The 12,112-nt window shown below is 52.4% G+C and overlaps 1 protein-coding gene across 3 annotated transcripts in view; it reads right to left on the bottom strand.

Moving 5' to 3' along the window:
- Window positions 1-12,112, bottom strand: part of SIN3A (SIN3 transcription regulator family member A) — a 65,794-nt gene that overhangs the window by 9,466 nt on the left and 44,216 nt on the right. For all 3 annotated transcript variants that reach the window (XM_062206426.1, XM_062206427.1, XM_062206425.1), the window contains 4 exons: window positions 11,863-12,046; window positions 9,597-10,170; window positions 6,123-6,292; window positions 3,170-3,343 (listed from right to left, as the gene is read on the bottom strand). In XM_062206426.1, the coding sequence (XP_062062410.1) occupies window positions 3,170-3,343; window positions 6,123-6,292; window positions 9,597-10,170; window positions 11,863-12,046 (1,102 nt within the window). The remainder of the gene's footprint in view (window positions 1-3,169; window positions 3,344-6,122; window positions 6,293-9,596; window positions 10,171-11,862; window positions 12,047-12,112) is intronic.

The raw sequence follows: 12,112 nt of genomic DNA, 5'->3' as shown, positions 1-12,112 counted from the left end.
GACAGGGACAGAACAAGTGAACTTAAACAGCGCGCTGTCGCAATGGACCATCTGTATTCTAAGTTCTCAAAATTCTAGGTTCTGGGGCTGGTGGTGTGAAACCACGGGTTAAGCTACTATATCCTATATGGGAGCCAGCAGGAATCCCAACTTTTCTACATTTGATGCCACTCCTTGCTAATGAGCCCGGGAAAGCAAAGATGGCCCAACTACTTAGGCCCCTGCACCCACATGGGACACCTGGATGGAGTTCCAAGTTTCTGGTTTTAGCTCTGGCCGTTGTGGCCATTTGAGAATGAACCAGAAGATGCAAAAATCTGCGTCTCGGCCGGTGCTGTGGCACACTAGGTTAATTCTCTGCCTTGCGGCACCAGCATCTCATATAGGCGCTGGGTTCTAGTCCCGGTTGCCCCTCTTCCAGTCCAGCTCTCTGCTGTGGCCCGGGAGTGCAGTGGAGGATGGCCCAAGTGCTTGGGTCCCTGCACCTGTGTGGGAGACCAGGAGGAAGCACTTGGCTCTTGGCTTTGGATCAGCGCAGCGCGCCAGCAGTAACGACCATTTGGGGAGTGAACCAATGGAAGGAAGACCTTTCTCTCTGTCTAGAACTATACCTGTCCAAAAAAAAAAAAAAAAAATCGGTGTCTTTCCCTCTCTCTGTAACTCTGCCTTTAAAATAAATAATCTTTCTTTTTTAAAAAGAAATTCAAAGTTCTATTATTATTTGTGTACTTCTGATGATGGGCCATGCCACCCACACAGGAGACCTGAACGGGGCGCCTGGCTTCAGCTTGCCCCAGCTGTGGAAGATCGATCTCTCTCTCTGTCTCTCTCTTTCAAATAAATAAATCTTTGTTTAACTTATGGAAAAAAAATTTTTTAAAAGATTCATTTATTTTATTTATTTGAAATTCAGGGTTACAGAGAGAGGGAGAGAGAGAGAAAGTTTCCATCGGCTGGTTCACTCCCCAAACGGCCCTAACAGCCAGGACTGGGCCTGGCCAAAGCCAGGAGCCAGGAGCTGCTTCCAGGTCTCCCACATGGGTATAGGGACCCAAGGACTTGGGCCATCTTCTACTGCTTTCCCAGGCCATAACAGGGAGCTAGATTGGAGAAGTAGTCAGGACTGGAACCAGCGCTCATAGAGGATACTGGCTGGCCCCCAAAAGTTCACTTTTTAAAAAAGATTCATATTTAAGAGGTGGACATTTGGTGTAGTGAAGACATGCCTTGGGATGCCTGCATCCTGTATCCATGGGCCTGGGTTCAAGTCTGGGCTTTACTACCAATCCAGGTTCCTACTGATGTGCACTCTGGGAGGCAGCAGGCGATGGGCCACGCAGCTGGGTCCCTGCTGCCCACGGAGCAGACCTGAACTGAGTCCCAGGCTCCTAGACTCAGCAGGATCCATCCTTGGCTATTACTGAGCACCTGAGGAATGAGCCACTGAACGTGAGTTGTCTGCCTTTCAAATGAATAGATCAGTCAAAACATTTAAAAAAGTCGTATTTACAAACAACATACTGACTTAGGCAAACACAAGCCAAACTCTCAGTGATGACGATGGCACGCCGGGCGCCACTTTGAGGACCCTGGGTTCTCAGTGCTCTCAGCCCTGGCTCAGAACCTCAGGGAGGTCAGAGTGGAAGGAAACTGAGTCTGGTTTACGTCGGCCCTCTTAGGAGAAACAGAACCAGAGCACCCTGCCTGCTCAAGGCCGCTCACTGCTCAGTGAGCACACAAGATTCAAGGTCAGGGCTGGGTCACAGGTGCTTTTTAAGAAGCTTCACAGGCAGACCAGGTAAAGCTGCCACCTGTGACGCCAGCATCCGTGTGGGCACTGGCTGGAGTCCAGCTGCTCCACTTCCTATCCAGCTCCCTGCCAATTCACCTGGGAAAACAGTGGAAGATGGCCTAGGTTTGTAACTCCACCTTTCAAATAAATAAAATAAGCCTAAAAAAAAAAAAGTTCACAAGCTCCTGTTAGTGAATTTCAAAACACAGTTATTCCAAAACAGATTCAAGGGGGAAATCCTGCACGTTACAACCTTGTGATTTTTAAGAACTGCATGAGATATGCCATTCAGCATTCCCAACAGGAGGCCACTAGGCAGTCCCCGAGTGGGCGGCAGATCCGGGATTTGGTTGTTTCCAACCTGATACTGTTGCGATCAGTCATTATAATGGTGAAAAGCCAGCAACAACCTCAAACTGCAATCACTTCCGGTCCGAGATCAGCCTCCACCCCTGCACTCCAGCTTCCTGCCAGTGCAGTCAGACCCTGGAGGCAGCAGGCTGTTCGAGGAACTGGGTCCCTCCTCGGACACAGGAGACCTGGCTCTGGGCTCTGGCCTTGGGCACTGTGGGCATCTTAGGAGTGAATCTTGGGTGCTACCTGTGCAAAAGGAGTTTCAGAACATATTATTCAACATAATCTCTTTCAAAATATATATTTAAGTTCAGATACGTTTTCGGTGCTTTTTTTTTTTTAAAGATTTATTTGAAAGGCACAGAAAGAGAAAAAAAAGACATGGAGATCTTCTATGCTGCAGGTCACTCCCTAAACAGCTGTAATAGTCAGGTCTAAGCCAGGAGGGAGCCAGGAGCCAAGAACTTGGTACTCGTGTCCCAGTGAGGGGCAGGGCGACTATGTGGGCCATCTTCTGCTGTGTTCTCAGGTGCCCTAGCAGGAGGCTGGATCACAAGTGTAGAGCAGCGGGGTTTCAACCAGCACGCCCACACGGGACACCAGCGTTGCCAGAGCTGCTTAACCTGCTGTGCCACTACGCCACCTCCAGGCGGTAACTGCTTCTGAGAAGTATGGGCAGCTGCTTTTTCACTGTATTTTCTTTCGTAAAATGACCACAGATTTCTCATGCAAACATTTTTCTATAATATTTACAAATCATAACAGGAAAAAAAAACAGAGAAAAAGCAAAACACAAAATTGCAAAGCCATTTATCACACTTTTTTTTCTTGAAAGGCAAGAAAGAAAGTCGGGTGGCCAGAGAGATGCTTACCTCCCCTTTCCCTCTGACAAGTCCATGAGGCACTCAAAGGAGTTCCGGGCACGGGTTCAGGGGTCCAAGCACCCTGGCTCGGACTCCTGGAACACAGAGTCCTGGTGTCTTATCGTCACCGGCAGGACCCTGGACTGGACGAGAAACTCACCTTGAAGCAGTTTTCATCTGACATGAGCTGCTCAGCCTTGCGCTGATACGTTGACTCCAGCAGGCTCCTGGCCGTCTGGGTGCTGAGCTGGCCTCCGGTGGCCCCGTTGTTGTTTTCTGCCAGGTAGAGGTCGGTCACCTGCACACAGATCTCATCACTCACGATGTGCTGCAGCTGCAATGAAGCCAAGGCAGGCGCCGTGAACACACGCACCCGGTCATCGCATTCCAAAAGGAGACTTTTGGCTGCCAATTTTAGGAAACTGCCCTTACAAAACCTCGGATCGCTTTTCTGGAGAAGAACCAAACGTACCAGAGGTCCAGGAGTAAAATGTTCCTATCTCTTTAGAAGCAAAACCTGAGGCAACTAAGGTTAATGTGCTGCTTGCTCTTTTTAAACGTTCCCACGGCTCACATTTCTAGGGCTCCTCATTATCACTTACCATTTGCTATCATGCACACTCAGTGGATTCCCCTCTCGCTCCCCACAGAGGTGGGAAGCAGGAAGAGCAAGGTGCCCCCCCCTCGGAAGCTGGGGTGAGGGAAGCATCCCGGAGAACCAGGAAAGAAAGACCCAAGGCAACCGCGCTTCTCAGCCTCACACGAAGGCCAAGGTCCACAGGCGTCCAGGGGCTCAACGGAAGCAGCCCCGTGGCCGATGGCCCAGCTCCCTGACTTCCAGGCCAGCACAACAGCTACTTGCCTAGGAACAACACAAAATGTAGCACTTGATATGGATCATGATGGACCACTGGTAACTTCTGTGACAATCTGACTAAACTAATGCCTGGAAAGATTTCTCACAGATCATGTGCTATTTCTATTTGGAACTAATCAAACTACACATCAAAATGTCAGAGAATGTGAAAAAAGATGCAAAAGAAAGCAAAATATTAATTCCAATATCAACTTGTCTATTTTACTTTAGAATTTTCATCACCAGGGCTGGCAGGGTGGCGTAGCAGATAATGCTACCGCCTGCAACAGAGGTATCCCACTTGGGTGACAGACCGGGTCGCAGCTGCTCCACTTCTGATCCAGCTCCCTGACAATGGGGAAGCTGCAGAAACAGCCCCTGCACCCACACGGGACGTGGGTGACGCTCCTGGCTCCCAGCTCTGGCCTGGCTCAGTGCTTCCCTTGCACCCATCTGGGGAGTGAACCGCTGGTTAGAGGATCTGTCTCTCCTCTGTCAAAATAAATATTAAAAAAATCTAAAAATAAAATTCTCATAACCACTAAACCATTCTATTTTTAGGTAGATACGTTCTTTTTCAAGTGCTAGTAGCTATGACGACTACTTATTTTTAACATTCAAGTCTTCAATGACACGTCTGTGTATTTATGGGTAACTGGACAAGCGCAGCACCTCCAGCAAATTCAGGCCGTCCCGATAGCGGGCTGTGATGTGTCTTATGATGGCTGTAACAAGGAAAGCTCAGGAGGCCTGCACGAGAGGAAAGGGCACAGTGAGGGGAACCACGTCCACGACACGCTGACCACGCAGGCGCCGGCTGGGCTTCACGCTCCGGCCCTCAGGTCCTTGGCAAGGACCGCCCTGCAGAGCCAGAGCCACCGGGGCCATTCCCACCCCATGAGCTCAGGCACACTCCAGGGGACGAGACCGAGGTGTTCAGGGGATTCTGTAGAGAGGAGCCTCAGAGGCGGCATTAGAATGAAGGCCTGCAGGAGAGAAACTCACCCCATCTCGTCCCCACACAGCAGGGCCACACTCTTTAAGTTCTGTGCTTAGCTCCCTGGGAGAAAGCCTACTGTGGCTTTTAAAAACTGATTTATTTATTTATGTGCAAGGCAGAGTAACAGAGAAAGATTGGAAAGGAGAGAGAGGGAGAGATCTTACATCCACTCATTCACTCCCCAAATGTCTGCAATAGCTGAGTCTGGGCCAGGCGAAAACCAGGGGTCAGGAGCTCCACGTGGGTCTCCTGCATGGCTGCGGAGGTCCAAGCACCTGGGCCGTCTTCCACTGCCTTCCCAGGCACATTAGCAGGGAGCCCAGGTCGGAAGTGGAGCAGCTGGGACTGAAACCGGCACTTCAGTGACAGATGCCAGAGTTGCAGGCAGTGGCTTAACCTCACTGCACTGCTGTCCCCTGCCTGCCATCCTCTTAAACAAGTCCCTCTTCTACCAGCATTGAGGAGGCGCAGCACATGTATGGCTTGGCCTTGCAATGTCAGCAATGACCTCCAGGGGACACCAGAGAGCAACCAGAGAAGAGATGCCTCCAACTGAGGGGTTAAGACAGAGGCTTTGTGAACATAGATTTCAAAAAATGCTGATTTGGGGTTTTCTGGGTAAAACCTCTTCCGTAAAGAATGGACTGAGACAGTATTATTGACTCAAATCATAACCAGACGCTTCTAGTAGATGGCCTGATCCTTGTAAGAGGTCAGCTGTGCTGGGTGCTGGAGCGCTTGGCAAGCCTGGGCACAGACACACGGGGCAGGACTTCATGTACACACGGTGGCCTCACAAGGCTCTCTCTCCTCAAGCAAGTGTGTCCACGTGACCACAGCCCGTCACCCCGCAGACCCCTCATGAGGAGCCCCAAGAGCCTGCTTGACAGCTTTCCCCAAGCGTCAGTCCCGACAGGTGCGCCTCCAGATCCCGAGCAGTCGCTGTGACAGGGCGCAGAGGCTACTGCATCTCAGGAGAAGGAACAACCACAGAGGCAGTGCAGGCGCCAGGCCTGGCACCTGACTCTCTGAGCTTCTCCCTTCACACCATCAGCACACATCCCTCCAGAGCTCAAGGCCAAGGAGCAGACACTGGCTCCGCTGAAGCGCTTTGCTACACAGACCTACGGACAACCCCAGCGTGCCACAGGAACACCCATGAGCCAACACCGAGCCAACATGAACCTCAGACAGCCAAGGCCGGCAGACACTGGTGCCCGCCCCCTGAGGGCGGGCCTTCCTCCCCTTCGGTCTCACCTGTCGGACGATGCTCTGGATCAGCTTGTCCATGGTGAAGGCGATGTAGGCGTGGATGGTGAACATCTCTCGCAGCGAGTCTTCATACTGCGACGCATCTATGTTGCCGTCCAGCAGGCTCCGCACCATGTCCAGGAACGCCGGGTAATAATCCTCTACGTCAACATCCACTGTGAGAGAGAGGACACAGGTGAGGCCTCGCCCCATTGAGAGAGCACTGGGCACAGAGGACAGGGCCCTCACAGCTGGCCTGAGCAGCATTCAAACACTAGGGACTCAAAACCTACCCGCATGGCCCCCTGCAGACAGAGACGACTCCGACAGGTGGCTACCACCGCCAGGGCTGAAATCAGAGAAGAGTGACTGCCCCTTGCCCAGGGCCATGCCGGAGACGCCTCACTGACCAGGCTCCACTCAACAGTACAGAGGTCCTTCCAGAGTCCCCGGCTCCCCCCACTGCACACAGCATGCACACGGGCCACGCACTCACAAAGCTGTCCCATGGCAGGGCAAGCGCAAGTGAACAAAGGCAAACAGCCCGGCCCTAGCAGCAGGGAACCTCCCGGGAACAGGAAAATAGGAGCGCCAATTAAGTGCCCTATGAATAATGAAGCGATCTGCATTTGTCAAAGTCCTTCTGTCTAGAATGCATTCCCACACTGCACTCAGAATGGCGCGGGATCTGCACTGCTGCCATCATCACCCCAACCCCCGCTGCGGCAGGGCTCACCCACGTTCAGCTAGCAGGGGGCACGGTGGCCGGTCGCAGTCCTGCCACAGGGAATCAGACCCAGACTCGTCCACTTCAAGTTCAAAATGAGGCAGAGCCAATTTCCAGTATTAGAAATCAGGACAGTGACACAGGAGGTTATCTGGGCATTAGTTATGTGGTTTCTTGACTTTTTTAAGAGAAGGATTTACATATTTATGTGAAAGGCCAAGTGAGAGATGGAGAGAAGTCTTGTACCCACTGACTGACAACCTAAATGACCATAACAGCCACTGGTTGGCCAGGACAAAACCAGGAGCCACCAACTCCACCTTGGGTCTCGCAGGTGGGTGGCAGGGACTCGGGTACTTGAGCTCCCTTTGGCTCCCCCCAGGACGGTGAGCAGGAAGCTGGACGGGAAGCCTGGAGTGGCTGTGACGGGAATCGGACCTCTGACACGGGATGCAGGCACGAGCGGCAGCTTAACCTGCTGCGCAGCGCCTGCCCCTTGACCTTCCTTGTGCAGGGCTGTGTCTACCATGCACTAAGTCACTGAGCGGTACACGTTCATTTGTACACTTTCCTGTGCACATGCTGAGCTGACTCGAATACAGACAGAATTCATGAGATTCGCTGCCTGTCTGTGCAGGGAGGGGCAAGGGCAGAAACTGCCCATCTCCATCTGCCTGCAGGGTGACAGGGTCACTGAGGACAGGTACAGCAGAAGAGTGCCCACCACACAGAATAAACCAGGGGCTCGAGTTTCATCGCTGGAGTGCAGCATAGCCCTGAGACGTGTTGCTGTGCAAAGTGCCCGTAGGCCATCACAAGCCACGAGACCAAAGCACGGAGCCACCACACCAGGGCAGGCATCGGCACCAAACCAAACCATGGAAGCTTCAAACCACGTGGAGCCAGGAATACCGCACTCTACTTTCCACCTACGCAGCCAGAATCTCCAGAGTTGGGTCCAAAATTTGTTTCTTTCCAGGTAGGACAATCCAGAGAAAGGCTTTTAAAATTAACTGCCAGTGTCATAAGCTAATCAGCAGGAAACCAGGGCCACACACAGCTTCTAAATCAGCAATGTTTAAAGAAAATAAAGTCGCAGCAGCTGGTTTCTTAGCCGTGATGCTAACGACTACATCTGCATGCCCTATCAGAGGGTCTGGGTTTGACTCCCAGCTCTGCTTCCAGACTTCAGTTCCCTGGGAGCAGTGGAGATGGCGCCAAGAGACTGGTTCTCAGCTTTGGCCTGGCATGGTCCTGACCACTGCAGGCTCTGAGGACCGAACCACTGATGAGAGTTCACTTTACCTCTCGAAGAAAGAAAAAAAAAAAAAGGAAGGATGGAAGCAAGGAGAAGAATTAACTCTTCAAATTGGCTATTTCCTCGAGCTCCCAGAAGGAAGGGCTCAGAAAAAGCTTTTGGCTCGAGCGCCCAATTTCTGAGCTGAGCCGTCGTCTGGAAGCAGGTGGCACAGATTACTTGGAGCCTAGGCTGGCCTCCCTACCCTTCCCCTGCCTCCCCTCGCCCGACGTCTCTCTCCTCTCCTGCTCTGCCTATCCTGCTGTGTCTCACACCATCTCTCGAGTGCAGGCCTCCTTTCCAGAAACTATTTCTACTGAACAGCAATGAGCCAGCAAACCCTCGTCGCTCAGTCCTGTGTAGGTAAACTCCCACTTGTCTGAGGCATGAACAAGCAGAGTGGAGCCAACCCCGCCCTCCTGGTCTCCTGCAGCAACCAGAGTGCTATCATTTGGGAAACTAATGGCAACTGACTCCCTTCTCTGGTGTCCACAGAACCCACCGTCAACCTAGTGTCCACGACCCAACCACTGCAAGGGTATTTTGCATATATCTTTACTAGTTCTCTCAGCAACCCTGTAAATACGTTCATGGAGTTTAAGTGAAGTCACAGGAAACTGGAGAGCTGGGATCTGGATCATAATTCAAATCTAAGTCTAAGTTCTGTGTTCTATGCATAAAAGAATCCAATCTGGGGCCGGCACTATGGCGTAGCGGGTAAAGCCACTGCCTGCAGTGCTAGCATCCCGTATGGGCGCCAGTTCGAATCCCGGCTGCTCCACTTCTGATCCAGCTCCCCTGCTATGGCCTGGGAAAGCAGTGGAAGTTGGCCCAAATGCTTGGGGCCCTGCACCCCCATGGGAGACCCAAAAGAAGCTCCTGACTCTTGGCCTTTGATTGTCCCAGCTCCAGGCATTGTGGCCATTTAAGGAGCGAACCAGCAGAGGGAAGACCTCCCTCCCTCTCTCTCTCTGCCTCTCTGTAACTCTACCTGTTGAATAAATAAATCAATCTTAAAGAAAAGAAAGAAGAAAGCAGTCTTAAGGCCGGTATAGCGGTGCAGCAGGTTAGGCCAACACTTGCAGTGCTGGCACCCATGGGACAGTGCTGTTTCAGCTCCCTGTTGTTCTGCTTCTGATCCAGCTCCCTGCTAATGCATCCGGAAGGCGGTGGAAGATGGCCCACGTGCTTGGGCCCCTGCTACCAACATGAGATCTGAATGGAGCTCTTGGCTCCTAGCTTCGGCCTGGCCCAGCCCCTGCCATTGTGGCCATATGGGGAGTGAACCAATGAATGCCAAGATCTCCCTGTCTCTCCTTTTCTATCACTCTGCCTTTCAAATAAATAAGTAAATAAATAAATACTTAGAGGAAAGCAAGCAACTACTCCTGAATCTAATTCGGCCCTGAGGCCCCAACCCGGCACATCCTCGGTAACCAATGGTCCAAGCACTCACTGGGCTCCTTGAGGCGTAGCTGGATGGCGGGACTGTCGCTCTTGTCTCGTTTTATGCCCAACACCTCTCGCTCCCACTCTCTCTCTCGGGTTTCTTCTTCGATTTGCCGTTCGGCTTGGGCGCAGATGCGCAGCAGCCTCAAGCAGAGAATCTGGTGCAGCCGCATGAAGATGTACCAGTTGTTGTTGACGTAGAACAGGTTGTACACGTCCTCCATGCCTCGCAGCTTCTGAGCCGCTGTGTTGCTGAAGAGCAGCTTGGACTTCGGGGGGCTGCCCCCGACCCCGTTGTGCTTCCTGGCGGCCCCGGTAGCTTCGTCCACATCCATCTCCTCCTCCTCCTCCTCCTCCACGTCCGAGAGGTCGCCTCGCTGAGCGAAGAGCAGGTCGGGAATGAAGTGGTGCATGATCTGCTTGATTTTGTACTTGTCCTCCTTCTGGATGCCCGTCTGCCGCTTCACGTGGTGGATGATCAGAGCAGCCGCGTCCTCCAGGATCTGCTTGTCCTCGTAGGCGAGCGACAGGTGTGGGCCCGCAGGTGCACCAGCGTTCTCTTCCGTAGCCTGCTCCTGCCTCTGACGGGAGAGACAAAGAACCACGTGATGTGTCTAGGCCAGCAACAGACCTACGAGACCACACAGCACACCCATTATCAACCAACCTAAAACTCAGGAATTGATTCTTGTGCCTCTTCCAGGACGAAACGGAAATGTGGGAGAGGCAGCGGTGTGCCCACACAGCAGCACCTTTACAGGGCCAGTGAGGCAGGACAAGGGCCAGTGACACGGCACCGCAGGTTAAACCACTGCCTGTGATGCTGCTTTGAGTCCTAGCTGTTCCACTGCTGCTTTTTTTCTTTTTCTTTTTTTTTTTTTTTTTAAAGATTTATCTATTTATTTGAAAGGCAGACTTACAGAGGGAATAAGGAAACAGAGAGCTCCATCTTCCATGTGCTGGTCCACTACCCAGATAGCCAAAACAACACGGCTGGACGAGGCCCAAGCCAAGACTTCTGGGTCTCCCATGTGGGTGCAGGGGCCCAAGGACTCGGGCCACCTTCTGCTGCTTCCCAGGTGCATTAGCAGGGAGCTGGATCAGAAGTGCAGCAGCTGGGACCTGAACCTGCACTCAAATGGTGTGCTGGCACTGCAGGCCATGGCTTTACCCCACTATGTCAAAATGTCAGCCCCTGTTCTGCTTCTTATCCAGCCCCCCACAATGCACCCCCAGCAGTGGAGAATGGGCCAAGTAAGTGTGCTGCTGCAACCAACACAGGAGATCACGATGGAGTTCCTGGCTCCTGACTTCGGCCTGGACCAACCTAGGACACTGTGGTCACTTGGGAAGTGAACTGGTGGATGGAAGATCTCTGCCTTTCCCTCTCTGTCACTCTGCCTTTCAAATAAATAAAAATATATCCCTAAAACATTTTAAATCCTGGGGGTGGGGTGGGGTGTGGATTTCCAGACTAGGGGATGGCACTGTGGCACAGTGGGTTGGGCTGCCGCTTGCAATGCTGGCATCCGTTACCAGAGCGACGGTTTGAGTCCCAGCCGCTCTACTTCTGATCCAGTTTCCTGCTAACATGCCTGGAAGGCAGCAGAAGGTGGCCCAATCATTTGGATCCCTGCCACCCAAGAGGGAGGCCCAGATGGAGTTCCTGACTCCTGGCTTTGGCCTGTGGCTGCTGTGGCCATTTGGGGCATAAACCAGTGGATGAAAACTTTGTGGCTCTGCCTTTCCAATAAATAAATTACTCAAAAATGAAATTCTGGACTGGGATTTATGGAGGTCATGATATAAGGCCTGGGATTTACAGTTGGATAATGGGGTGGGGTGCAGAAGGTGACAGTGTGCTAGTATTGGCAAAATACAGATGACTACATTTATATAAGAACTCATTTTACTACTGTTTTTCAAAGTGCAAGATGACCCAATTCTAGGAATTCCCAACTGCACTGCAGGGGCGTCTGTATCTCCCCGCTGTGACTGGGAGCTCCTCCCGGCACCTCAGCTCCTGGTACGGTTTCTAGTCCCTGGGAGTATGCACGACTGAGCTCGGGGTCAGTGATAAACGGAGACGGTCCACAGGAAAGCCAGGTGTCACTTGAAGGAGATGGATGGCAGGCGGCACGGGAGAGGACGGGAAAGTGGAGCAGGGTGGTAATCGCGACACAGTGAGGCTCAGCGTGAATGGCAGCATCAGACAAGGAACGGCTGGGACGGCCACGCAGCAGCAGTGCGCAGCCCGCGGAGCCTCCGCTCACCTCGTCGTAGATGCTCTCAATCTCGTTGAGCAGGCTCTTGGACCGCAGCACCTTCGTGTCGTTCTGCTTGAAGTTGATGCCCTGGTGGTCCAGAGACTTCAGGTAGTACTTCTCGTTCTGCTCTCGCCACACCTTGTTGAAGCCTCTCTGAGCTTCTCGCCACTCCTCCTCTTTCATCTTCAGCCTACGTGGGAGGGAGGGAGGTGCACACAGCAACAAATGGGAACTCAGGCTCAGAAGTGAGAGGCAT

Source organism: Lepus europaeus, chromosome 11 (assembly GCF_033115175.1).
Source record: "Lepus europaeus isolate LE1 chromosome 11, mLepTim1.pri, whole genome shotgun sequence".
Lineage (NCBI taxonomy): Eukaryota > Metazoa > Chordata > Mammalia > Lagomorpha > Leporidae > Lepus > Lepus europaeus.
This window is presented reverse-complemented; position numbering and strand designations above follow the sequence as displayed.